The following is a 27,854-nucleotide window of genomic DNA, read 5'->3' on the forward strand; positions in this document are numbered from 1 at the left end:
TTGGAGCAGCTTCAGGGAAATATTCTTGAATCCTTTGGTTTGTAATTAATTCGTGTTTATATTAATTAACAGGCGATTCTGCTCCAAATTAAAAAGGCTCCTCTGCTTATTAAGAATTTTAAACTACACTCTTCTAGCCTTTCTTGGGCATTCCCTTTTCTTCATCCTTATTTTATTCTAGAACCATGGAATGATTTACATGGGAAGGGACCTTAAAGCTCGTCTTGTTCCCACCCTGTTTGTCTGAGGTGAGTGGGAAAACACTTCCAATCTGAGAAGCATTCCAGCCTTTGCACTTCCAAGGAATTTGGGATAAATACAGGTTTGAGTCTCCAGTTTTTCTGTGCAAATGTTGGATTTCTCCTGTGTTTCTGCAGCTTCAGGAGCAAAGACAGCTCTGAGCCTGGAGAGCAGCAGGTTGGGAGTGTCCACCCAAACAAGGGGGAGGAGGAACAAATGGCAGGAAAGGATGGAGAGACTCAAAGCTGTTAATTTCCTCTTTGCCATCATTCTAAAAACCACTTTGAGATATTTTCTGAGTCTATATCACACTCTACTCTGAGGTTTCTATGGAGAAAAGAGCTCCAGATCCACGAACACAGACTTTGTGCCAGTGCTGCTGATATTTTTGAGCAGGTTAATGATTTGGTTGTGTTTGTGTGCCACAGCAGCCAGGCTGGGCAGTATTTATGTGTATTTTAGGGAAGGGTTTGTTTATTCTCCAAAGGGAACAGACGTCTCTGCAGATGGATCCTGCCAATTTATCTCCTTTTTATTTTCCTGATTAATTTCTAGTAGTAATGTCAGTATTGTTCCAGGAATCCTTTCTGAAGGCTTGGATTTAACAATGATTCATTTATGGATTTCTTTATGCTTGTCCTGTGCAGAAATGTTAAATTTCTACAATTGTTCTGCTCCTCTCTGTTGGCTCCAGGTCCAGTGCTGTTGGAGGAAGAAAGTGGCTTAAGGGGTTTTGAAATTCAGAAATTGGGCTGTAAAATTATTCTGGAATCTGATAATAAGACTAAAATGAAGTGCACCAGCATTGGTTCTGTATATTTTTAATTTTTTTCTTCTGAATAGGGTTACAGTTCCATTTGTATTTTAATGTGTTTGGTGCTGCTTCATTGATTGTTAATTTTCTACTCTTCTTTCACTTAGTCGTGGTTTTTTGTGTTCTGAATATCTTAATTTTTTTCCCCTGCCTGTATTCCAGTAGCACATCTGCTCTTGTCCTGCACTTCACTCGTCATCCCCAGCCAGAGCCCTGGAAATTATCCAGCAGGCATCAAAGCAAGCACAGCCTGTTTTTTTTAATAACAGCAGCAAAACTTTGCACCTCCAAAATATTTCTGCAATTTCTCCTTATATTGTAGTGCAGCATAAAGCTAATATTGGACCCAGATTCAGTGTTAAAGATGCCAAATATTGGAATTGGCAAGGAAAGGGATAACTCAGAAATATTTAAGATTTTCTTGCCTGAGGTGCCCCATTCTGATAAACAGCTGGCACCTGACAAGGGAAATATTATTAAATGATGGCTTTGAACCTATTTTATTAACAAAATCATGATTCCAATAAAATAGTCACTTCCAAGGTGTGTTTGCATAAAATATTGGTTTAATGCAGAGTGGGGTTTGAGCTAGGGAAGCCAGAAAAATTCACACCAAAACTCTATATTTTGAGCTTTTATACAGTAAATTATTCTTGCTGCAAACCTTCACCAGACCAGCTGAACACTGGGGGCTGAGTCTGATATCCACTGGTGCATGGACAACTTTATTTTCTTCTTAGTTTGTGAATTCCATCGGTATCCAGTAAAAGCCAGGCATTGCAGCCAGAGTGATTCTTTTTAATGAAAAATAGATATCTGTATTGGAGAAATCAGTGGAGAACCTTGGAAACTTGGTTTGGAATTCAAGAAAAAAGGCAAACTGTCCAGATGAAATACGAGAATATGGAATTTATTTCCCCCATAGATTTATTTTCTTACCATTAATGACTATTAATGTACATTTTATGTCTGGAAGAGGAATGGAAGGGAGCTGCTGGAGGCACTGGAAGCAATGCTGGCTCAGAACAGTTGCATCTGTCATGCAGGAGGAATGCCTGCAGTGAAACCTGCTTTCCAGATAGAGCTGTTTCAAATCAGGGATATCAGCATAAAATGTCAGATCAAATTCGTCAGAGGCAGGAGAAAAATAAAACATTCTGATCCAGGTGAAATTGGAGCTGTTCTCTGCTAGCTTTCAGCTCTCTCTGGTGCTGCAGAATGGCGATGCTGAAATTCCCCTGCTGCTGGAAGCTCGGATGCTCTTCCCAAGTTCCCTTTCTTGCGCTGGGATTGTGTTTCCTCCAGCTGAGCATCTCCAGGAGCTCCCCAGAGCCCCCCTGGGCTCCTCCAGCTCGGGTTTGCCATCCTGGCTTGGGAATTTGTGCAGAGGGTCAGAATTAGGAATTCTCCATCGTGTCCCAGTGCTCAGGACAGCCACTCCTGGTCCCTCAGTGGCTGTTTGATAGAGGTTGGTGCACAGATGAGCTTAAATTTTGTGGAAATCTGGTAATTTTTTAATAAAGTCCCATTCATTCAGATCAACTCCATAGCACAACTGCAGCACTTTGGCAACTCTTGAGGCTGTGTAGTCACCACTGGGCTTATTTAATTTGTTGTTTAACTGCTGATTACATTTTACATTAAGGCAGAAGCAGCTTGTTTTAAATACAAACCCTTTTCATAAAAAGTGGCTCACAGACCTGCCTGTTCCTTTTCTTGGCTGATTTACAGCTACACAGCAGACATTGCAGAGAAATACAAAACTACAGAAAAATCACATCTGTGTACTGGGAAAAGGTATGTGGGGGCACTTGCTTCTTCCAAAAATGTTTGCAGTAAAATTTTACAGAAGATAGAAAGCAGGAGTTGGGATAAGTTGGCCTTGATTTGGGGGCTCACCAGAGCAGCAGGCACGGTGAGAGGCAGAGCTCTTTGCTGCTGTCTGGTGTTAGATGTGTTCTTAAGGTAGAGTCCATCCACTGGCTCACAGATGGACACTGGATATACTGGAAATTATGGAAAATAGCAAAACGTTGGCATTTCTGTTCATAAAAAAGAACTGGACAGCATTAAATGTTGGCTGCACTATTGGGACAAGGCCCCTCTGGGTGGAATAAGGCTTTGGCCTTCTAAGGATTATGATGATATTTTTCCTAAAGGTCAACAGGAGAAATGGGAGTGTAATTAATTACATTTGTGATGGGAATAGACCTTTTCATCCCAATTCAGGCCATGCTGTGTGCATGAAGGGTTACCAGGAGCTGTGCACGGCGCTGGGATGGATGGAGACAGCGGCCGAGGGCTCTGGGAGGGTGACGGTGGCACCGAGCGATGCTCACAAACACCCCGAGAACCCTGCCCCGAAGGGCTGGCAGTCCTGGCCCTGCCGAGGAGGGCACAAACCCCAATCCTTGTGCCATGGGGGTGCTGCTGGTGGGAATTCCGTGGTGAGGCTCTCTGCAGGCTGGCGCTGGGCTCACGGGCGGGGAAGGGTGGGAGCGGTGGCTCCGGCTGCAGGCAGGGGCGTGCTGTGCTTGGCCTCTGCAAAGAGAAAGGGCCAGTTTCACTGTCAGCACGCTTCCCACAGCGCTCCCAGCTTCTCCTTCCTCCTCTCCCTATAAAATCTCCTGCTTGGGGATCACTGTCTGAGGCAGGAGCTGCACTACGGTGCTGGGCCCTGCGCTAGAGCCTAGCTTATAGTCTTCGCTGCCTGTGCTGGCAGAAGGAGATGGAAGGGATGTCTCAGGAGATGCTGTGGGAGAGAAAAGAAACAGAATTAATGTGGACTTGGATGCTGTTCAGTAGAAATCAGCAAACCATCCTACAAACCCAGGAGCTTGGGGGACGCTGGCAGGTCCTTGTTTCCTGGTTTGTGAGGAGGCACAGGGTGGGCTGGCAGACATGGACCAGTTCCTCTCAGTGTTTTGCTCTTGGGCAATGCCCCCAAACTGCTTTTCAATCCTTCATCTCCTTGTCAGAGAGGAGCTCAGCCTGCAGCCCCACTGTAGCTCATTTACAGAGCACAGCATTTCTCTAATCTCCTTTGCTGGAAAGGGGCTTAAAATCCAAATAAAAGCCACCTAAAATACATGATGCCAACATTTATATAGCTGAGAGACAGCAAAATACACTGCGGGAGGGAAATGATTGTAAGTGGCAGAGGGAGGGAGGCTGTGAGTACAGGACATTGTGATTACATGGCAGTGGTTAAATTACACCTCCTGTCCCACTTTCTTTTTTTAACAGCATGGTCCTACAGGGGATAAATGCCTCAGCTCACACCCCCAGCAGTGCCCAGGGTGATTGAAGATGGTTTTGTATCCAAGTCCTGTTGTTTGGCAACAACCACAGGGAACTCCTGCCTTAAATAACCATCTGTCCTCTATTGTGGCATCTCCCAGCGCTGCCAAATCCATAGAAACACCCAATCTTGATTTCTCACCCTTTTTTTTTTTCAATCTTGTGTTATTTTAGTAACGTCTCACAAACCCCTTGGGGTCATGTTACCATTAAAAATCCCAACTTCTCTTTGGAATCATGGAAAGGAGGCAGCCAGCGGGGGCTGTGAGCTCTGATTCCAGTGTAACTCATATAAATAAACTTAAAGAATAAATATATAAATAAACTCATATAAATAAACTTCAAGAGCCTAACTAAACTTAAATTTACTTCAATAAATTTAAATTCTATTTATAAACAAATAAACTTTTTTAATTAAAAAACTTTTTTTAAAGATAAATGAACTTCTTAAATAAATAAATACATAAATAAACAAATAAATGAACTTTTTTTTTCAGAACTGTCTGTTGAACAGTTCCTTGGTTATGCTGACAGTAATGATGTAAAAATGGGCTGTAAATAACATAAAAATGGGCTGTAAATAACGTAAAAAATGGCTGTAAATAACATAAAATGGGCTGTAAATGACATAAAAAAGGGGACATACGGTCTGGAGCAGCGTGGATCACAGAGGTCATGTTGCTTTGCAGGACGTGCCCTGGCAGCGGTTCCAGGTTGAGGCTGGGAGGTGCTGACTGGTACTGGAGATCAGCAGTGGTTCCTGCAAGTGGAATTGGGAAGAGACATCATTCCTTGCATAGTTCCCAACAATCCAGATGCTCTGAGCTAAATCTTTTCCATCCAGAGGATGTGGAAGACCTCTGTGGGTGAAGGTTAATGGCTCGTCTTTGCTTCCTTCCTCTCTGCTCTCGCTGTGTAGGGACAGCCCCCTGGGATGTCTGGGGTTTCAGCTGCTCTCCAGCTTCTGCCTGGGGGTGTGTCCCAAGTGTTGCTCTTACACAGCTTTCCCATAAAGTTATAATTTCTGCACCTTTCTAACAAAAGATGTGTTGTCTTCCTTAAACTGCCTCGGTTAGGTGGGAGGCCTCAGTCAAACGCCACACCACAGAGCGGATCCTTCGCTGTGAATCTCACCAGATCTCCAGAGCTAGGCTGGAAAGGATGGCTCTGGGGACTGGACTGGAGTGAGAAGAACCCTTGAAGCTACAATTCATCAAATGCTTTTGCTTGGAAGGGATCTTAGAGCTCATCCCATCTCAACCCCATTCCCTGGGCAGGAATGCCACCCACAGTCCCAGGCTGCTCCAAGCCCCATCCACCCTGGCCTTGGGCACTTCCAGGGATCCAGGGGCAGCCACAGCTTCACTGGGCACCCTCAAAGGAAACAATTTTTTCCCAATATCCCACCTAAACCTTTTCTCTTTCAGTTTAAAACCCTTTCCCTCCATCCTCCCTCCCATACACCCCCAGCAGACACAGACCCAGACACAAACCCCCATCCCAGCTTTGAGACAACCTCCCCTCCTTGGGAGGGGTTCCTACCTCCCAGCAGCATCTCCTGCAGCAAGCTGTCGATCCTGGCCACTCCAAAGAGCTTCACAAACTGCACCTGCTCGATCATCTGCCAGGTGATGCTCTGCAGGGGCGGCAGCAGCAGCAGGATGTCGCTGAAGCGGCCCCGCGAGTCGTACTGGCGGTCATTGATGTAATCCTCCAGGTTCACCTGCACCTGGAAGCGCATGTTCTTCACCTTGCCGGGCTCGCTCAGGCCTTTGCAGTCTGGGAGAGGGGAAAATGGAGTTAATTGCTGGCCTGTGCAGGCAAATGTCACCCTGTCAGGCAGGCTGTTTGCAGGGCAAAGGATGAGATGGCAGCGATGCTCTGACAGAGTGTCCGAGATCAGCTGACAGCTTGGGCTGCCATCGCTTCACATCTCACAGGGAACAGGGAAACAGTGAGGGGAACTGGAGGGGAAACAGTGATCGGAGGAGAAACAGTAATTTGAGGAGACTGTGAAGGGAAACTGTAAGAAAATAGGAGCTTGTTTCACGCGGATGTGTCTGCCTACTGCCATTAGCAAAGGGGAAAAATTTAGAAGTTAAAATATTTATCCTCCCAAGGAAACAGACTGGAATTTTCCCCTGAAAACTTTGAGTCACCACTGGCATCACTAAATGCAAGCAGTTTTAGTGGCTGTATGTTGTGATTACACTTGCTGCAGCATCAGGTCTTGCTCTCCTCTCTTTGACCTATGGTCAATCCTTTTTCTCAAGGACCACTGGTCCAGCTTTGCTTAAGCAAATAAATTTGTCCCTGGGTCAGGTGAAGTGCTGGCATTTCCAGCCTCCCACTCCTGCTCTGCTGTTATCTAAACTCGAGATTTCTGGATCACTGCACCATTTCCTTCACTGTCTGCAAAGAATCCACAGGCACCACATTTTGGGGATTGTAGTGCCAAGAGATTAGATAATGTGGTTAACAAATGATTGTGTGTCAGCACAAAGCTCTGAGGAAGCTCTGAGGACATTCCCTCTCGTTAGCAAGGATGAACTTCACTTCTGGGGAGCTTCACACTTCCTCCTTCCAGCTGCAACCTCAGCACCTCATTGTCACATTGATCTAAAGCTGCACGGAGGCACTGATCAGCTGAGCAGGTCATTTGTCAAAATCAATTTGATGAAAACACCCTTATTCTGTTCACAGCAGGCTTCGGTGAGCCAAAGGTTGTGATATTCCTGAAAACTCCTGGATCTTGATTTTGAATCGGTTATCACAGCAAAAAACCCAATAATTAATGGATGATACTCGGATTTCTCCATGCTAAAAGACAAAAGGGCATTGTCTGGACTTGGGATTGTTCTTCCATCTCCTCCCTGAGCTCCAGGGAGATACCCACTGGAACCTGGGCAGAGGCAGAGCCCTCTGTGCTTCTGAAATAAACACAGCAAATCCTCAAAACAAACTGGTTTTTCTCTGTGTTCCTCTGTTCTCCACCCTGTGCATCAGCCCTGCCCTGGGTTGCTGCTGGCTTCCAGCAAGATCCATTAGCAGAGCCCTGATATTTCTGGGCACGGTGAGCAGCCCAGCTCTCTGGGGTTTTTGGTGGTGCTCTCTGGACTCTTATGGATGCTCCCTGGCTCACTGCTGCTTGTTTGGCTCACTTTGCTAATACATAATTGATGCAGGCATGTATGTCCTTAATGAGCATCTCCTGCATTTCAGGCTGATGGGCTTTCCCAAAGTCAAGCTCCTGAGGCAGCCAAACTCCTCCAGGGCCCATAGAGCCTCGCACATCGGCCTGGCTGGAGTTCATTCTTGCTAAAAACACTCAGGAATAGGTCACTCCTGTCTTAAACTGCTCTGCTGAGTATTTTCATTACAGCATGGGGATGTACAGCTGCTTCCAAGGGGTTTTCCTGGTTTTTGGAGAGCCCCCAACTGCTCTGCAAGCCCTGTGCTTGGCAGTCAGAAGGAATCTCACCTGGGTCAAAGAAGATGATGGCTTTAAGGCAGGCGTACTCGTTGTCATCGATCTGGATGTCCCGCAAGGGCTTCACCAACTCATCCAAGATTCTGGTGGCCACACGAGCGATTTCCAGCTCTGGGCAGTGCATTGGGATGATGAAATCATTCCCTGGGAAGACAAGAGAAATTCCCCATCAGGTTTTGGCTCTAGCTCTGCTCTCATGCTGCAGATATCCCAAGGAAGGTTGCCTGATAGTCCCAGTGCCATTTGCAGCAATTTCCAGTCTGCAGCTTTATAATCTGATCCACGAGTGAGAAGCAAGGCCTGGATCTCATCCCCTGGTCCTTATTTATCTCAGTTGCACGTCAGTGCACCCACACCCTGCACACAGCCTGCTCCACGTTCTGCTCTGCTTTGCCCTGTGTTACATCGAGCATCTGTTTGTAAGCAGTGCTGCATCTTTATTTTTGGTTTTCTTTTCTCACACAAAGTTATCCCTTCTCTTTAATGTGAAGCTTTTAGTGTCAGTGTTCTCATTTTTCCAAGAACAATCCCACCTGTGGTGGCAGAGAGCTACATGAAAAGGAAACGCCTATTTGCACTGTAATTTTTAACAGACATTTCTGCTAAGTTTTTAAGTATTTATTCCCAAATACCTCATTCCTTGGTCCTTGAAAATTTCAGATACAAAACCAACACAACCCAGTTTGAGATGCCATTTAAATACTTGGGCATTCCCACCCACAATTTCAAAGCTGTGAGGGAACAGTTAGAAAAATCCCAGTGAATTTAGTCTCCTTTTGACCCTCCTCTCCAGCACTGTGTCTCCACCCAGATGTGCAGCCCACGGCCAGGAGTGCAGAGGGGATTTCAGGGGTGCAGAATGCTTGGGAATGACTCAACAGGGGTGAATTACAAAAGCAGGAGGGTGTTTCACGACTTTACCTAATAGCAGGAAATCAGTGTATGGTATGGACCTCTTGGCTACCCCGAGGAGCAGATGTTCCCCTGCGTGGGCTCTGAGCAAGGCAACCTGGAGGTGGCACAGGAGGAAGAAATAAGATTACATTGGAAAAACAGAGAATGGAGTGCTGAGCTGTTGCTGTTTAATTAAGCCCCATTTGGTGTTTGCTTAGATCTGGCAGATCTACAGATAAAGTTCTGTTCAGGGCTAGAAAATATCAGTGTATGTTCACTTTGAGAAGTTCTACATTCGTGGCAAACTAAATGAGAGGCTGTTTTTAACTAAAAGAGCAGAGAGGGGATTGAGTTATTTGAGTTCTCAGGAAATAGATTCTATATTCAATTTTTAGGTGCCAGTAAAGGCAAAATCAGAATTGCCTTGTAATTCAGAGTGCAGCAGTCTGACAACAAGCAGAAGTTTTTGACTGGATCTTTTGCAGGTAGGAGTGATCAGCTCTGTATTTTGAGGGACTTTGGCTACTAAAGTTATTTTTACTTGGTCGCTCTTTCTCTCCTGTTTACAGCTCTATACAGGGTGATCTGTATGTTAATGCCAGATTCCCCAGTGAAAGGTCCAGCCGGGAATTCCTTTCAAAGGCAGTGGATTTACCAGGAAGAGCCATTTGGTTTTACCTGGTCGTCCAGGGGGAGCTCACAAAAGGCTGGGATGTATTTTGCCCATTCCACCAGCACCAGGAGCTGCTGTTTCATGGATTCACACACGTCGTTGATGGTGGCAATCTTCTTCATGGCAATGTCTGTGCTGTGCACGGGGCTCAGGGGTAAATACTGCAAGAGAAACCACCCAGCTGTGTTTGGACCAGATCAAGGCTGTTTTTTTGCTCTCCACAGCATCCACTCATCCCAGCAGGGCCCTGAGAAGATGTTCCCGTTGTGCTTGGACACTTGTGCCCAGCTGTGTCCGACTCACAGCCCATGGAGCAGCTTCCACGAGGTGGTGCTCGGTCCCAACACACTTAACCCAGCCCTCCTCCGCCTCCTCAGCTCTCCAGGCTGGCTCAGGACAAAATTAACATTCCCATTCCCAGCAGGAGCCAGCAGCGCTGTGTCTCAGCTTCCCACCAATCCCTCCAGCCAGCCAAATGCATGAAATGATCCAGCTTTTCTCCCCCAAGTTGCTGTCAGGGACACAAAACTCCTTTTTTGATCCCTGAGGTGCTGTGTGGCAGGGAGAGGGTTAAAAACCATAATTTTTTTGAAAAGGAAGTGGACTCATTGCTGCATGTAATGTGCAACATCTGGACCGTGTGTTTCAGTGGAGAAACGGTATTTGCATAAGAATTTAAAGGATGCTCAGGGTGCAATTAATGGTGGAACATGAAATAAAAAAAGCAATCAGCGTCAGCTGGAGCCCAGTGGATTTATTCACATTATTTTTCTGCCCTAAAATTGTTATCCTGATAAAAAAATTATGAGGAAAGTTACGATCAGCCATGACTGGAATATTATGTTTGGAGCAGGACAGAGAGAGCAGCAAGGAAGGATAAAATTCTGTGTGAATGCAGTGAGATTTTAGGGGTGCAGCAACAATTTAGGCTGGGGAAATAGGGGACCTGGGCTCTGCAACATCCCTCAGCCCTTGGAATTTCAGCTATTTCCCACCAACTGCTCCCTGCAGGATGTATTGCCTTGATAATGGATTTTCCCTGTCTGCTTTTGGATATTTAGAATTTTCTTCCCTTGTGCAGGAGCCATCCAAAGGCAGGAAAATCATCCAGCCCTGGTTGGTTCAGCAGGCTGGAATTGCTGAGGGTCATGGTTTGGAGGGGCTGTCCCCTCGTGTCCTACCTGCTGTGCCATGGCCTCAGCCTGAGTGAGGATGTTGATGGAGAGAGAGCCATTGTCCTCATAGCTGCTCCTGCGGATGCTGATCCTGTCACGCTCGTTCTGCACGGCTGGAATGAGAGAGAGAGGTGATTGTGTCAGTGGGAAACTCCCAGTGCTCGTGGCAGTGAGAAACTCCCAGTGCTCGTGTCAGTGAGAAACTCCCAGTGCTCGTGTCACTGAGAAACTCCCAGTGCTCGTGTCACTGAGAGCTCCCAGTGCTCGTGGCAGTGAGAAACTCCCAGTGCTCGTGTCAGTGAGAAACTCCCAGTGCTCGTGTCACTGAGAAACTCCCAGTGCTCGTGTCACTGAGAGCTCCCAGTGCTCGTGGCAGTGAGAGCTCCCAGTGCTCGTGGCAGTGAGAACTCCCAGTGGCTGCTGCTCCTTGTGGTCCCTAAACAGCAGTGGATGGGGCTTTGCTCCTCCAAGAAACTCCACTGTTGCTGGATGTTGGAATAAAGAGGCTCTGGGGAGGGAAAAAGGGGGAGAGGACCAAGCACAAGAGGGAGACGAGGCCATTTGGAAGTCAGAGCAGCACCCATGGGATTTTTGCTGGTCCTGCTGGATTTGATGCAGCTCAGGGGGAATTTAGGGGTTTGGTGTCACCTCTCTCCACCTGGCAATGCAGCCAACACTGCTGGTGCCTTTGGCACCCTCTCTGCCATGGCTGCACTGAGGGCTCCTGTGCTGAGCCCCTGATGCTCCTGGGGCTGCACCTCATCTCCTGGCAGTGCTGGAAAAGCATCCCCTGATCCCACCTCAGAGCAGCCTGGGAGTGTCCCCTGCCCCTGAGGCATCAGAGGTGGTGATCCCAGGGGACATCCCCTCCCAGGGGACACAGAAAGGGTCACTCCTGAAGGAAGCTCAAAGAAAAGGAAGTTGAAATCCACTGATTCCCCCTTAAAGCCATTCCCTCAGTGCTGCCCATCACGCAGGTGATTTCAGAGAGCCCGAAACCCTGTGAGCAGTGACAGATAAAGACAAGACCAAGCCAGGGTTTGTCACCAGCCCTGCTGGAAACCAGCTCAGTGTCCTGAACTGGTAATAACAGCAACAGCACAGACCTTGGACACACTGCAGGGACCACAGCAGAGTGAAGATCAGCCCAGACCTTTTGCTGGACACGCCATGGTGAATTAGGAAAAAAAAAAACCTGATTTTCGAGGCCTTTCCCACCCTTTAAACCATCCTTTTCCCTGGAGCACGAGCCACGTCCAGCTTCATGCTCCACCAGCCCTGCACAGGGAACAGGAGGCATGGATTGCACTCCAGCAGCTTACTTTTGCAACACGGTCCCCAAGAGCTGACTCACCTCCACTGCAGCCATCGACTGAAACAGCAGCAGAGAAAAAAGGAGAATTTAGACTTAACCCAACCTGGTTTCAGTGTAGATTTCTCCCCCAAGCCCTCTTGCCTCTGTCCAGCAGCTTGGGGCTGGGGGAAGAGCCTGAGCACACTCAGTGTTTCCCTGGCAGCTCACAGATTTTGGCTACAAACAGCTGGGAAAGGCACTTGTCATGTCCTTAAAGCAGAGGGAGCAGGAAGATTTAGCATGTGGTGATAGTGCAGAACATCCCTCCTCCTTCATCCAGCAATCCCAGACTCCTTCCTCTTTATTTGGGGAGAATGACTCAAACAGAGCTGCCAAAGCACGACTCACTCTGTGCTTTAACCCCTTGGGGGGTAGAACACTGGGGGTTTGCCTCAAAAGTGGCCACTGGAGAAGATTTTTCCAGCAATTTTTTTTTCCCTTTCTGCGGAATCAGCAGAGTTATTTTGCAGTCACTTTTTTGAGTCTTTGCCTCACTGCTGGGGTCTTGTTTTAGAGCATCAGGACTCATTCCTGGGAATCCATACAAAGGAAAAAAACGTGGGCTCTGATTTGCACAGTTTGAGGGAAGGTCTTTTTTTCTGCCAGCTCATGTCCAACCACTGCTCTATTTTCCTAAGCAGCCTCTGATGAGGGGCCAACAAAGTGAAAGGGCAGAAAACAAGCACCAGTGACAAAAAATCAATGTCTCCCCTTATGGACAGGAGTGAGGTGTTTATTTTCCAAGATCTGGGGCTCAGCCTTGCTGTCAGTCAGGATCAGCTCATGGGGATCTGACTTTGTGCCTCAGAGCCAGCCCTGCCTGCAAGGGGCTGCATCCATTTCCAAAAGGTGCTACAACAAACACGTTCCTGGAGCATTTTCAGGCTATGGACGCTACAGAGAGGCAATTTATCATCAATTTAGAGAAAACACGGCTTTTGGGAGGCTCTGCTAACCCTCCTTAGACTGCAGCATAAGCTGCCCTGTGCATGAAGGGAGGGTCAGCCTGAAGGTGATTAAAGGAACCATAATCTTGACACTTCATGGGTTTTATTGGTCCAGCAGAAAGGTGAGTGGCAGCATCCAGCACTCAGGAGAAACAACCTGACCCAATCTGTGTCATCACTGGCTATTTTGTAAAATCCCCATCCAAGCTTCTACACCTGGATTTATGTCAGATGCTCCCCAACGTGCTCTCAGGGTAGGGCTCTCTGCCTGCTTACAAGAAAAGGGACATTTTTGCCTTTCCTATCGAGTTACACATCTGATTTGGTGAAACTGCTAGAGTCCCAGGCAGACCTGGTCCCCATGACAGACTCCTTTAAGAAGCCTCAGCCTGTTTTTCCTCCCCAAGTCTTTTTATGGCACATATTTCAGTGCTTCCCTCATGCTCTGATAAGCTCAGTCTCTCTCCCAGTGTAAGTGGATGGTACAGAGTGACTTTCTCAAGGTGATTCGGGTGTTATCGCTGAAAGCACCCAAGATGTGATGGAATTAGATACAAAGGGGAGTTAATGTTTCACCTGCCACAAAAATTAATCTATTACTGTGCAGTGATTATATTGCTGTATTTATTGTGTTTGTGATAGGGAAGGGACAGGTCACTCCTGGTGAGGCAGTGGGAGTGCTCGAGGGACGTGCTGGCCCTGAGGGTGCTGGGATCAGGTGTGATCTTGCCTTTGCTGTCAATAAAACTCAATCAACCTGCAGGAAGGACTAAAAACCCAGTGCTGGATCCATCTGTCTCCCAGGAAGGGAGTGCCTGGCAAAATCTTTGCACCCCATCTTTTTTTCCCCCTCTAATCCTGTTCTCTGCATGTTCCCAAAGCCAGAAAACACCACAAAGAGCCCCCCAGCCCCTCGAGAAGGGACGTCAGAGAGTCCCCAGGATGGTGCTGGCCAGGGACAGTGTGGCCCCAAGCTGGGCTTTCCCACAGGGAAAGGGGAGAGAGGGCAGAAGGATGCTTGTGTCTCTCTCCAGGGAATTGTCAGCATGTCCTGGCTGTGGGAAGTGGATGGAAAACAAACAAATCCTCCGTGTGACGCAGGGGAGCCCTCAGAAGGGTTTTGTCACTCAGAACAAGGCTGGACGCTCTGCCTCGAGCTCTGGGCCGTGTTTGTGGGATTGCAGCAAGCTCCTGCTTCCCAAACTATTTGTCCTTGCTGCCTTGCCATGCAGGACCAGAGCCTGGGATGAGGAATCTCCAGGGAGTCCAAGAAATGGGGGCACGGGCCCTGGCTGGGAGAGCAGCAAACCAGTAACTTTCCACAGCCACTGCAGAGGTTCAGGCTTTGCCTACACAGGAATTATTCTTTCCATCATTATTCCACTAAAGCCAGCCTCTGTTAATGCTGTTGGGGTTGGAAATGCAGTGATAAATGGCACAGAGAGAACACAGAGGAGGAGACAGGTCCCTGCGTGGTGCAGTCACCAGTGCTCAAAGTGTTTCTGTCTTCACCGACAGATTTACTCCTGCTGCCTGATTAATTTATATCCACAAATAATCTTTTTTCCCTGAGCTACCTCAGATTTTGAAGGTGTGGTGTGTTTTATTCACAAATACATCCCAATGGTACATGCACATTTAATCCTTTCATGGACTTGTGGGCTGATTTATGACTACTGAAGGTAGAGAAGATCCTTTATCTTTTCTATCCTTCTTTGCAATAAAATGCAGTCCCAGCATTCTGAAAGCTGGCAAAAGAAAAGTGCAAACAAAAGGTATGAAACAAGATAGAGGCTCTGTGAAGCACTAATAAAACTGTCCTATAAACCTGTCCAATTTCACAATAATAAATAAAGAAAAGCCTCAAACCCTCCCTCCTCCTTACTGTTGCAGCAGTGATACAATAATTCCTTTCATTTCTGCATAAAACTGAAGAAGTTCATGCACATTCATAAATTACTTTGAAGGGGATGAGAGGTTAAATATTAACCCCTCATTTCTTTTCCCACCAACAAACTGAATCCTGACAGTGCAGTGCTGACATTTCAAAAGGCTTCCAGGTTTTCAGGCACTCCGTGTGAGGAGATGACCTGGCTCACTTGAGAAATCACACCCTGCTGATTTATTCGAGGTTAAACATGATCTCAGGGAGATGCTAAAAATAGAATCCCACTGTTTTCTTTGGGTGTTTAAGTACCTGGTGTTCTACTCAGCCACGGATGCTGCAGTGACCAAAAACCTGTCTGGTAGCATTGTGCAAGACAATAGAAATTGAACCTTCTGAGCCAACAGAGAAAGTCAGGGGGAACAGCCAGAAAATCCCCAAAACATCCAGACCACCCTCTGGCACAGTCCCAGCCTTAACTCCAACACAGGAATAAAGGGGTGAATCTCCTGTAAAAATCTTAGATCCTGATCATAAAGGTGTTCAGGACATAAGAGGGTTTTTTGTTCAGGTAAGGCTTTCCCTCTCCTCTCATCCTAACTGCAATGGCTGTTATCAAAGTGAATTATTGATACCAAAAATGTAGTTGGGATAGGAGTGATTCTGAGTGAGCTGTTTTCTAGGAAATCTGGGAACTGGACTTTGCACAAGACTCAAGTTTTTTCCCTTCCCTGCTCTCATTAGTGCTGATGGAACCTGGACCCCATCTCAATTCACAAGCCTGAAAGTGTGGGGCTCTTGTGTAAGGGCACTCTTGGTCCTTCCTGAAAGCAGGATCGAATTCAGGCTGTACAAACAAGTCAATCTAAAGATCCTACAGGTGATTTTCTCAGCCATTCACTGGGGAGCCTGTTCAGTGCCCACCACCCTCCAGGGAAAGAGCCTTTTCCTAATATTCAACCTAAACCTCCTCTGACACAGTTTAAATCCTACAGTCCCAGGCACACCTGGTCATCACATAGCTCAGGTATTTGTACTATATAGCTTTTTCTTTAGGGAGAAATTTCCCTTCTACCAGGCTACACAGTTCCTTGTAGTTCCTTATCCACTAGAAAAGTTTCCAAGAGGGGAAAGAAAAAATAAAAAAGAAAAAAAAAAAGAAATGTCCAAACTTGTCACATCACATCTTACAACACAGGAAGACTGGAAAAACAAAAAACAAAACCCGCTCTGGATCCAAAATTCCCGTTTATCAGTCAGTTTTGCCAGGGAACAGCAAGTTCCCCCAGGCTGTGCACACAGACAGCGAGCAGTGGGTCAGTGGGGCAGGGCGGGGGTGACACAGCCCCTCTGACCCCACCCCGGGTGTATTGTCACAGCCAATGGAAAAGGATCGTTCCCAGCTTCTGCCCCTCTGCTGTGGATAAACAATGCTATTGCCACACCCTGGGAACCCTGATTGCCGCTATGAGGGCTGGCCCTACAGGAATGTGCCAGGGAAGAGGGTTGTGCCAGGGCTGGGACACGGAGCAGGGATGTCACCGCTGCCACTTCCCAACATGAGCTTGCTGCACGCTCCAAAAGATTTTGTACAAATATTTGGACACTCCAATGGTGCTCCCTCCGAGGTACGGCTTCTCCTTTTCCCTAACGCTTCGCAATACTGTTTAATATTAATCTAGAACCACCCAAAAGCAAATAGCTGTGTTCTTTTTTGTGCACACAATTGTGCAAGAACTTTTCTTTCCCAGTCCTGCACATGTGTTTGGGATAGAGCTCTGGTCAGCTAAGCTAATTTCTGCACAGCAGTTGCTCAAGGTGCTTTAAAATCTTCCTTGCCAAACATGAGAATTTTCCGAACGCTCAACCTGACTGCACTCATAAAAAAAAAAGGTTTCAAGGAATGTGACGATGTGGAACTTGAAATGAGTCATCTCCCATCAAGCTGCACTCAGTGATGGAGGCATGAGCCAAGGTTTTATAACTTTTACCATAAAAACCAATAAAAATCATGCTTCAGCTCAATGAATAGATCTGATAACCAGATTTCAGCCTTTCCAAGCAGTGCAGTTTGCTGCATTGGCAATTGGTTTTATCCAATCTAGAACTGACCAAATCAGCTTCAGTTTGGTCTTTATTAATCTGAGCTCTATTTATTTTTCCATCTGCTGTATTTACTCCATTTCTCCTAAATTAAACCAGCTGGCATTTTTGCTTCATCCATGACTTATGCCAAATTTCAAGACACCCTTCTCCTCCAGGAAAACATATGGTCAGAACATCGGAAAGATCATTTCATCACCAGTAAATTCTAAAGAATTACCAGAAATGGATGGCAAATTTCCCCTTGGGTTCAGTGGAGCCACAATCCCACCCCTTGGGTGAACTTGGTGTCATGGAAAGAAACTTTCAAGCTTCTTTCTACCTCCCTCATCTTTTAGCTGCCAGTAGGCTGGAAAACAGCACAAATGAAGGGTGAAGAGTGTGAAACCATCACCCAACAACCTGCACCTTGGGTGGGCTGGGCCCCCAGTTTGTCAAGCACTTAGTGGACATGGCCAATCACAGTAAAACAGGATCATCCACACTCTGCCAGCGTGCAGAACTGGACAAGCAGAGACCAGAAGTGCTGTGATGGATCACAGACTTCCCCAGGGAAGCTGCACAGGTTAACAGAAATGTTTTTATTTCTTGCAGAGCATTAGGCACTGTGATGGTATTTCCTTTGGAAAGGGCAAATCCTGATGGTCACCAGCACCCAAACCTACAACTCTCCACCTCCTCAATACAGACAATGGGAAGTGCAACAAAAGGTGTTGGCCAAAGTGGGACTGGCCCTTCAGTGCTGGTGCAGGTGGTGGCTCCACAGCCTCCCTGCCCACCAGCAGCACCACAAAAGGGTTTTGCTCTGAGTCATGTCCCCTGGTGAGTCAGCTGTGGGGGACACATGAGTCACCCTGCTCAGGAGCTCTGCCCCGTGCCGTGGAGGAGAGGCTCCCATTCCTTAAGGCTCTGTGCTCAGGCTGTACCTTGCCCTCTCACACAGCTAGGTGAGCATCAGCCGAGCCAACCACACCACCTGTAGCAGCAAACTGGTGGCATTTATGAGATCAGAGCTGGCAGATCCTTGCTGAGATTGGCACAGGTGGGATTAGGAGTCACACCAGTGGGTATGGAGAGAGGAAATTGCTATTGTAAAGCACTTAGAGACCAAATAAGCCCTGAGGAAGCCCATCCCTTTCCCAGGACTAAAATATCCCAAAAAGACCAGCCTCACCAGATGGGTGAACAGTGTCACCAGGCTCTCATTGAAATTGAGATAAAATGGCAAATGTTTCAGCTGCAACAGAAAATATCTCTCTGACACACAATCATCATCTCTCCAGCCAGTGCTGCTGCTGCTGCTCCCCACCATGTTCTGCGGTGGAACAGGGCCCAGGACAGCAGCAGGAAGGTTTGAAATGTCTCTTTACACCCACCTTCTTTCTTCATGCCAGCTCTGAAGCACTTCTTCAGCCTGCAGTACCTGCACTGGTTCCTCTTGTCTTTGTCTATCACACACTGTCGGTTGAACCTGGGAGGAGATGGGAAACACAGCATGGAGCAACCAGCCTGGCATCTGCACCCCCTTACCCTGGGCAGCCCCAAATACATTCCCAAATACAGCCCCAGACTTCCCTGAGCTCCACCCTGCATGATCCTAGAGTAGAACCAAAGGTTTGGGTTGAAAGAAATGGGTTGAATCAACATTGGCTTGGCCAAGCTCCTCCTCTTCCCCACCGCCGCTCCTGCCAGCTGGGAGCGCAGCGGCTTCAGACCACCCACCCTGCCGGGATTGGGATGGTTTTGGCTGTGAAAACAAGACTGTGACTCAAGTTGTGCTCTGGTAGGAGCTCCATCTCCCACTTCCAGACAGTTTTTGGGTGTTGGGCTTTGGGGTTTGTCTGATTTCACTTGTTAACTATTCTACAATTTGCACAGAATAAAATGCACTGTGGCCCACAGTCTGCGGCCTTGTTCTGAGGGGCATGGCCTCCTAATTCCTCCTCCTTCCACTGGGGATTTAGGAACCCTTGTTCTGTTCCAGGGGTAGCCCACTCCCCATGGTGGGTGAAACAACGGAAGGGGAATCTTCCATGCAGAGAGGAGATGACGTGGGTTGCTCCAGGACCTTCAGGTTGTAAAAGCTCAGGCACTTTCTCAGGCTGGTAAAAAGCCAAAGGTACAAAGGCCCAAAGACTTTCAGAGGTATTCGTGTCTTCAGAGCTCCAAGCTGGGCTGAGCTCACCAAATAAGGGCTTGCACACAAGCTTGGCTTCAATGTTGTGGATCTTCCCTGAGCTGCCCAATATCACAGAGATTCATGGATTCCTGGGGAGAGGCAACCACTCTGCTCCCAGGAGACCGACAGCTGAAATTTCAGAGAAACCAGTGGCAGAGTTCAAGTCGTCCTGCAGGAATCCCACAGTTCATGGGATGGGCATTGTGTAGGTGGACACTGCTGTCACCTCAGGTGTCTTTCATGGTGTGTCCTGGACTGGGAAGGGCACTAGGAACATTTTGAACAAGTAGGGTGACTTGCATTAGAAAAATTTGGAATGCCTTTAGAGGAGGAAAAGTTTTGGAACATAAAGAAAACTTCCAGGTTTTAGCTAGAGATGAAGGGCTTAAGTGTATTCAGGTTTGGGATTTCTTTCCACTTTCTTCTGTGCTAAAATAAACATCATTTTTCTAAGGTCAATCAAGATAGCAGCTTTATAATTTATAGCCTCTTCCTGGCAAGAAACCTCTCTCAAATATATACCTGTGTGCCAAAGTGGATGTGAATCATCTCTGGTCTACACTTATTTCTCAGAATATTCATAAAATCATCACTGATAAGTCAGTGCACATAATTTATTGTATTTCAAAACAAGAACAGAGAAGCTGTGAGAGGGCTTTGGAGGTGACAGATTCTTGGATGACTGTTGTTTTTTACCAGGAAAAGCAAGAAAGAGGAAATCTCCAGAGCTTTGGTCTTTTGCCACCTTGGCTTCCCCTTGCTGTGCTGTGACGAGGTCATGGTGTCACTCCACACCCAAGGTCTCTATTTATGTATTTTACACATCAGTCAAACCTCAGGTTTTGGGTTGGACTCGAGGATCTCAAAGGTTCTTTCCAACCTAGTTCATTCTGTGATTCTCAGGTCTATGAGTTTCCCTCAATTTACACCACGAGGAAAGCAGTGACGGTGAATTCGTTCAAAGCGTTGCTCCGTGCCACAGAAGGCCTCAGGGTCCAAGTGAGATAGGACTGAATTTAGAGATAGAACTGAGTTTACTCCCAAACCAAACTGCAGTCCTACTGGTGGCCTTCATGGCATGACAACTTGTCATTTGAGACACGATCCCCTGGTCCCTGCCCCAAATCATTTCCCGCATCCATCATTGCATGTTTTAATAGCCGAAATTCCGGTACCTGCAGGAGTAGACGTGGTTCTTGCGGACACTCCTCCTGAAGAAGCCTTTGCAGCCGTCACAGCTGGAGGCCCCGTAGTGCTTGCCGGTGGCCCGGTCCCCGCAGATGGAGCACAGGGAGTTGACGCCGTTGGGGAGCAGGTTGGTGTTTGCTGACTCGGCCGCGATGGCCTCTGCGGGCAGAGAATGGGGACAGTTAGAGCTCCCTGCCATGGAAACCTCGGAATTTACACTCGTGCTCTCCCCAAGCTCGGCTCCTTTGCTTCTGGTATTGGTGTTTTTCTTCTCTTCAGGGAGATTTCAAGCTGTATAACCCAAACTGACCCTGAGAATTTAACAATTATCACTGCTTTCCTGGAGAGATATAAGGAAACCTCACTTGCATGTGAGTTTTATATTTTTGAGGGATGGGGAGGCACCTCCTCAACAAGATACCTGGAGAACATAGTTCAAAGCTGGTGTCCACAGAAAAAAAATGGAAAGAAAGCTCATTAACTTGAATAAATAGAATGCAGAGAAGAAACAGCAGGGGCAGAAAGGATGAACTACTTCATGCCCATGACATGAAGAGGTGCTGAAGATAAAAGATTGTTCTTGAGAGCTCCTCTGCAACTGGAAGGCAGAGACAGCAGCTCCCACAGGGATCCCTTTAGTTCCAAGTCTGGTCCCTCCTCTGAAATTCTCCCTGAAGAGGCTCACTGCTTTCCACTAGAAAGCAACAAGAGGTGTGCAGGAAGATCAGTCTTCTAAATTAGGGACCTAAAATTAGGGTATGTGAATGTCCTCTGTCATGTCCTCCGTTAGCACCCCCTCATTTGGGGCAGGAATAGCTCTGCCCCAGCCTGCCCTGTGTGTACACACTGCTGAAAACTCCCCTTGGAACCTCTCCCTCTGCCCTGACCACCAGACTCGCTGCCCTCTTAATCCTCCTAATTTGAGGCACGGCTCGCGGAAGGAAAAAACAGGAGCCCCTTGCGAAGAGGGCAGCTGACAGTGTTTGTATCTCCTCATCTGTTTGCAGAGCCTGACCTGGGCTGCAGGACGGTTTTATGAATTTATCACACCCCTGGGAGCATGTTCTGTGCTCCAGGGGAGCCCATCCTGTGCTCCACTGACCTCAGAAAAGTCCCTGGGACAAGTCACACCCTGACGTGTCTCTGGGATGGGACATCCTCGCAACAGGAATGGGGAAAGCTCAGCTTAGCAGTTTCTCAGATAAAACTACTTGAAGAGGAGGAATTGCCATCTGATCTGCCCAGAGAAAGTTTTCTAATCCATAATGCATAAAAATAGCTCTGGGTAATCCACATACAGAATGTGCATATACAGAGAGAGAGGGAGAAGGTTATTTTTGTGTGTGAATACACATCAAAAAATTTATAGTGAAAATATTTGCTGTGCAATGAAAATTGTAATCAACTCCCCCCCCCAAAAAAAAAGAAACGAAAACCCAAAGCCAACAAAGCTTTAGTTTTTAAAAAACGACAGTTTTTTAACTAAGGCTGAGACTAAGTAATTTTTAGCCAAGACTTCACTAGTGCAAAGTTCAGAATTCCTGTCACCTTCTAAAATAACCCTTTTGGTCCATATTCACCTTCTGGTGTGTGGATGAGTAAATAAGTGGGTTATAGCAAGATGAGAGAAACATGACAAGAAAGAATGACAGCATCAAAATCATTCTTAGGTCATAATGACAGGAATTGAGATTTGCCTCTTCCCAAATCTGTGTAAGATTCTCCCAGCTCTGACATTTGTCAGGAAGCGACACTTGGGTCCTTTGGGACCACTGTCTGTGTCAGAGGGGTTTAATGGCAATTTAGGTTGATTTTTAGGGGTTTTTTTTGCAATGATTCTTGATTTTATATTACTTAATAACTCAGTATTAAATGAACTGTACAGAATATTCCTTTGTGGATAACTGCAGAGCATTTGGGCATCTGTTGTTCCATTCATTATTTGAAGGAGCAAATGACCATAAACAAATGCACTGTGTTGGATTCCATTTTAAAACTTTGCACAACCAAAATAAAGATAGGGCAGCCAATTTCCTCTTCACTCCACTCATGCTTTCTCTAAACTTCAGAGGAATTAAGCCAAGGTCAAATAGTTTAGGTCTCCAATAGACCCTTCATCCTTCAACTGGGTCCAGACTGCAAAATGTTCCTGAAGCTGGAAAGTATTTACTCACCAGAAAAGACTTTATCTTTTTTTGTGAGTAGTATGTGAGAATCTGCTTGCTGATGTAAAGAAGAAATTAATAATCTGGCCTTAAACCAGGTATTACTGGAGGAGGAGCCATCAGCACTGTGTGTGAGGGCCCATGGAAATTAGCAAACCAAATTTTGCCTTTGCTTGTATCCATGGAAGCACAAGCAAACGAGCGGTGAGTTGGGTGGCTCCATGTTAGGGCAGCTAAAAATTCAAACCCTGGGAGAGAGCCACGTGTCCTTTTCAGCTGAATTGGCTGAATGTGAAGAGAAATTTTAATAAATAAATAGGTAAATAAAAGGGAAGCCCTAAGCACTTCTATTATGATCAAAATTTTTAATTACAAAATCCTGCCACCAGCTAATGATGGGCTCCAAATAAGAATTAGTTCAGACAAGAGCAGGGCACAGCTGATACCACAGGCACCAGGAGACTCTTTCAACACAGCTTTCAAACCTACCCAATATCTGGGTTTTTCCTGGACTGATCTCTACAAGGAAAGGCAGAGGAAGGCCAGGATCCCTGGAAGCACATTGCCTGCCTGCCTGTGAAATCTGCTTTGTGTGCTCCATCCCTGCCTGGCACAGAACCTGAACAGTTCCTACACTGTGCCACGGTGCCTTTCAAATTTTCACTGCAGAGATGCACTCGATTTTGTTCTCCAGGAGGAGACCACAACTCATCTCGACTTTGTGTGGCTCCCAGGCTGAGCTGAGGCTCTGCTTGTGGCCAGACCCCTCCCTGAGGCTGTCCCCAAGTTCACTGGCGGACATAGCTGAAGTTTTAACCACTTTTTTGTGAGTTATATGCAATCAGTGGGCAGACTGGGACCTCTCCTACAGCTGAGAAGAGCAGCCCAGTGGCTTCCCCAGATTTGGGGTCAGCCAAGCTCACAACTGAAATGCACACAATTTTTTTGGTACCCACTGCCTCTGTATGTAAACAATTGCCTAACCAGGGCTGAGATGATAATGCCAGTTTTACAGTGATAAGAAATGACACTGAGGATGTTCTCATGATACCTGACCCCTGCACTGCTTCTTCTTTCAGTTCCTTTGCTGGCTACAGCTCTTCTGGATGCACATTGTAAAAGAGAATTGTCTTGCAATACTTTCCAGTGTGGCTTTTATCTACCAGGAAATCCACGTTTTGGTGCACATAACTTGCAGTTAACAAATCCCCAAATTACATGTGCAGGGCTAGAATGTGAAGAGATCACAAGTGTGGGTTTAGGGCTTGAGCACACAGAGTCAAACTCGGTGCCAAAGCCAGCATTGTGAAAGCTGTACACACAAATGCAGGGCAGGAGGGGGTTTAAACCCTGGCCACGTGCAGGTCAGCCTCTTTCTACATCAGCTTTTAGCAAACAGAAGGGTTTTTGAGAGATAAAATACAGCTGTGATTTAGCGATCCCAAACGCTACAGGAGCGATGATGAAGGTGCCAACCAGAGCTGTTCTGGGCACTCCTGCAGCTCGAGGGATGGTAAATCACTGCCAAAACATCTCTGGTGGCTTTTGCATGGTCTGAACTAGGCCAGACTCCTTCAGAGCTGGGAAAGAATTCACCAACCTCGTGCCAGAGTCCCAGTGTGGAGTGTGGGAGCTGAGGCAGGGCCATGGGCATCACCCTGGGAGAAAGCGCTCGCCAACTCTCCAATCAAGAATTGGGGCTGCACTGCAGCAATGCTCCACATCTCCACCAAAACGAGACAGCTCTGACAAGGGTGTGAGGGAACAGCCATTAACCACACATAAAAACTGAGGATATGGGTTGTAGTGCCAGCTGAGGTGAAGGAAACAAATTTGTACAGAATGGGAAAAATTTCTTTTGTGACAAAATATATTTCACAAAGGAAAAACAGAATTAGCAGTGATTTTTGCTCCTTTTCTTTTGCCAGGCTTTCTATTTAAACCTTAATTATTTTTGATATCACTCCTATGAAGTGTTCTATTCTTTATTTTGAATTAATCTTAAAATATTTGGCAAATTATGGGATACTTGAAGGTGGAAAATCCAAAACACATATCTGGGCAGATCTCAGAATGATAGCAGCTTCCTGAAGAAGAAACATCTAAGCATGGGAAGTGCTCCACAAAATTAATCCACCCAAAATTTTGATGAAATAATGTTCTGAAGAAGGAAAGAGTTGGTTCCAAGAAAGCATGACCTTATTAGAAAATATTCCAATTTTCACTTTTGGAATTGTTCAGAAGGTAAGAAACTGCACTGAGTCCATCAAAATAAATATTACATCCTTTCCTGTTCATGTTTATAGAGGGCAAAGCTGTCATCATTTAGAAGGGAAAACACAGATGAACCTTAGGAGAGATATAAACAATCTTAAAAAAATCCAGTATAGTTATAAAAAGTACCTAAAATGAGATTATTTCTTGATTCTAAAATATTTCTGAAGCCACAAGGAAACTGTGATTTTGAATTACCTCAAGGGACTGAACTCAGCTGAACTGAACTCACAGATTTCCATGCATGGCCATTTCAGGTCTTTTTTGAAGTTATTTTTACAAACTATAGAAAAAGACACTTACCCAAGACAAACAAGCTAATTTCAAAGCAGCTACTTCCCGAGAGAGCTGGTTAGTCATTAACAGCTAAACAAATAACACAATACCGAGTTCAATAAAGTTCAGAAAAAACTCAACCTGTCAGTTCTACCGCGTGAACAGGCATTGGTGGTTCATTTGCAAAATTATATTGAATTTTGAGGAAATTTGTGCCTCTTCAAAAAGTGAAAAATATATTGTTGTTCAACTGGAAGTGACAGAACAAAACATGTGTGTTAAATGACATTTCTGGAAGAGGATGGAAGATGGAAACCTTTCTGCAAGAATAAGATCAGTCTTTCTGGAGCTTACAAGAACTATATATATTGAAAATCTTTGATTTGGTGACAGACAGAGCTTTACAGAAGGCAATTTAAAATCCAAGTTCCTTTGGGCCTTTTCACTCTACTTGTCTCCTGACCTTCCTCCATGCCCCACAATAACACGTCTAATAATTTGATATTGTAGGTGATATCCCTACTAAAACTCTGATTTCTTTTGATGAGCCAGTTAATGAGCAAATGTGAAAATCCCATCTTATTTTCACTAAGCTTCTTAACACATGAAAAGGCTGTCAAAACTCTCCGAAGGGATTGCTAACTTTGGAACCTCATTCAGTTGCACGATTGGTTTCATGCAATATGACCAAAATGTCCTTTATTTTTACACAGTGAGAAGCTAATTTCACAGAATGTAGTTCACTTTATGTCAGAGTACTTTTGACTGCAGAAAAAATAAATACCACACAAAGTGCTTTATTCCTGTGAATGAAGCGGAAGTCTCTCCGTATAAACACTCCTGCCTCCCAGCCAAGTCTTTATGTGCTCTAAAAAATGTTAGGACCATCTTGGAAGCCAGGAATACAAAGCTAGAAATGATTTGGATATTGCTTCTCAATCTGAGTTCCCAGGCCCAACTCACACAGGGCACACAATCATGGAGAAATGCCATTTGGGACGACTTGTTTTCCCCAGAATTAAACGTCAACTGAAGTTGTATACGGGAACGAAACACACATCTGAATGAGAAATATTGGTAATAACTCCTCTCATAAACAACACAGTGGGACAAACCCAGGGAACGCCATGAAGGCCTCTACCACCATCTGCAGAACCTGGTGGGCTCTTCAGGGCATGTTGCTCAGCCCAGCAATGAAAATAACCCAAAACGGGGTCGGCAAGCGAAGGGGTCGCGTTTCAGCCCAAACATAACCATGGATGCAACAGAGGTTGACAGGTCAGCTGCTTAAATATTACCCCTTCCACCCTTTGCCCTGTACCTCCCACCAGCCTTTCCTCTTTGACCAGCTTTATAGTAAAAGTAGTGGAGCTTTTTCAAGAGAAAACGGGTAAAAATCTCACCGGTGTTACTGGGGAGCACGCGGAGGTTGTCGAATTCCAGCATGGTATAAGAGGAGTCCAAGGAGTCGACATAATCTGGCATATCCATGTCCATGATGGACTGACAAAGCTTCATTATTACTTGACAACAGCGAGGAAAGCGGCAGAAACAGTCCCACTGTCAATCACGGCCAAGGTTTCCTCTGCAAAGAGAGACACCCCGGTCCTGGCGATGACAAATCATTACCCAGCTCTGCCCGCAGTCCCCTCCCTGTGCCAGGACAGAAGGGACGAGGCCAAACCCTCTGGCGTAGTCCCCTCCCTTCCCGGGGTGCATCTCGCTCCTGATAAGGTGATGTAGATAAGGCCCAGGCTGAAACACCTTGGATTGCATCTTTGGGTCAATACAGCCGGATTTATGGCTGCTCCTGCACAAACATTTTGAGAAGGGCTGAGGAGCGGCCACCTCACACATGTGTCGCTCTCCCAGGGCAGAGCAGTGGTCACATCCAACCAACAACTGCCAGCTTGCTCACCTACCAGCCCTTGGGGAAAGAGCAAATGATGTCACTTGAGGCTCGTGAGGACAATAAATCAATGTCCCACTGAATGGAGACCATTGAGGCAGGTCAGCATTGAGAACATGAGTCGTTTCTGTGAGACACCACAGTGCTCACACCTTGACTTGCAGCTGGAAGGGGAAAATGAGGCTTCATTCGGGCTGTACACACAGTCCGACCCTGCTCCACAGGCAGAGGCGAGGTGGAGGAGGCGATTCCACCCACCACCCTCCATCCCTCTCACCTGTGTCTTCCTCCTGACTCCAGGCAGCCCCAGTGTCCCAGAGCTCCCTCTGGGGCAGAGCTGGGCTGTGCTGGTGAGTTGTCATCGTGGAAGGTTTCAAAGGATGGCAAATGATGAAAATGGAAAAGGCTGGGAGGAGCTGGGCAGACTCCCTTGCAGATGTGTGGTGTTGCATTTCACTCTGATCCGCTCTGGCTTTTCTGGGAAAGGTCCGTGTTACGGAAATTCAATTCTAGCTTTTCCCCCACAGGCCTGTGCGTGTTTGGTCTGGGTTTGTTGTTTGGGGTTTTTTTAATTTACTGAATTTTACACAAAAAGTCTTTCCTTTCCATGAGTTAAGACTCATGAGCTGTGCTTCAAAACGCCGGAAATAGTAGGGTTGGAGTGATTGGTTTATTCCCACTTTGATCTTCCAGATGCCCTCCCTGACATTACAGCTCCCTCTCCAGTGACGTGGTTTTGTGTCAGAGGGTCTTTCCTCCCCGTGAGCTGTTCTGAGAGATCTAGGTCAACACCCTGTTGAATCTGGAGGAAAAGAAGAGTCTTGAGAAACAGGGAGATGAGCTGCCAGAAAAGGAGTCCTGGCCAAAAGGATGTGATTGTCAGACTGCCTGAACTCTCACTGAACCAAGAAGCAGGCTGGCCCCATGGATCCCAGCAATCTCCAACCAGGCAGAAATATTCCAAAATCTGAGTTTTTAACTGTCTTTG

At 46.5% G+C, this 27,854-nt stretch overlaps 1 protein-coding gene across 3 annotated transcripts; it reads right to left on the minus strand.

Moving 5' to 3' along the window:
- Positions 1–1,948: 1,948 nt before the first annotated feature.
- LOC102100684 (hepatocyte nuclear factor 4-beta-like) lies at positions 1,949–27,668 on the minus strand. Of its 3 annotated transcripts, none has more exons than XM_014257133.2 (11): positions 27,144–27,668; positions 26,361–26,542; positions 20,230–20,401; positions 18,252–18,346; positions 10,593–10,699; positions 9,417–9,572; positions 8,766–8,853; positions 7,836–7,988; positions 5,897–6,133; positions 5,001–5,114; positions 1,949–3,595 (listed from the first exon to the last, which is right to left on the minus strand). In XM_014257133.2, exons 2-11 carry the CDS (start codon positions 26,473–26,475, stop codon positions 3,531–3,533), a joined length of 1,302 nt encoding a protein of 433 aa, XP_014112608.1. In that variant the 5' UTR covers positions 26,476–26,542; positions 27,144–27,668; the 3' UTR covers positions 1,949–3,530. The 3 variants fall into 3 exon arrangements, with proteins under 3 accessions (XP_014112608.1, XP_087918229.1, XP_014112607.1); XM_088062103.1 differs by having other exon boundaries at positions 1,949–3,806; XM_014257132.2 differs by lacking the exon at positions 27,144–27,668 and having other exon boundaries at positions 1,949–3,806; positions 26,361–26,595.
- Between the last annotated feature and the right edge of the window lie 186 nt (positions 27,669–27,854).

The sequence above is a fragment of the Pseudopodoces humilis genome, chromosome 14, assembly GCF_049639895.1.
Source record: "Pseudopodoces humilis isolate 2021_Gansu_Grassland_sample_001 chromosome 14, ASM4963989v1, whole genome shotgun sequence".
NCBI classification, from domain to species: Eukaryota; Metazoa; Chordata; class Aves; order Passeriformes; family Paridae; genus Pseudopodoces; species Pseudopodoces humilis.

Bases quoted from the DNA above. Each gene is read 5' to 3' on its own strand.
- LOC102100684 (XM_088062103.1), bottom strand. From the start codon at position 26,475: ATGAAGCTTTGTCAGTCCATCATGGACATGGATATGCCAGATTATGTC. The intron at 20,402-26,360 runs GTGAGATTTTTA...CTCTGCCCGCAG, and splicing joins CGTGCTCCCCAGTAACACCG to AGGCCATCGCGGCCGAGTCA. The intron at 7,989-8,765 runs GTAAAGTCGTGA...TTGTCTTCCCAG, and splicing joins CACTGATTTCCTGCTATTAG to GGAATGATTTCATCATCCCA.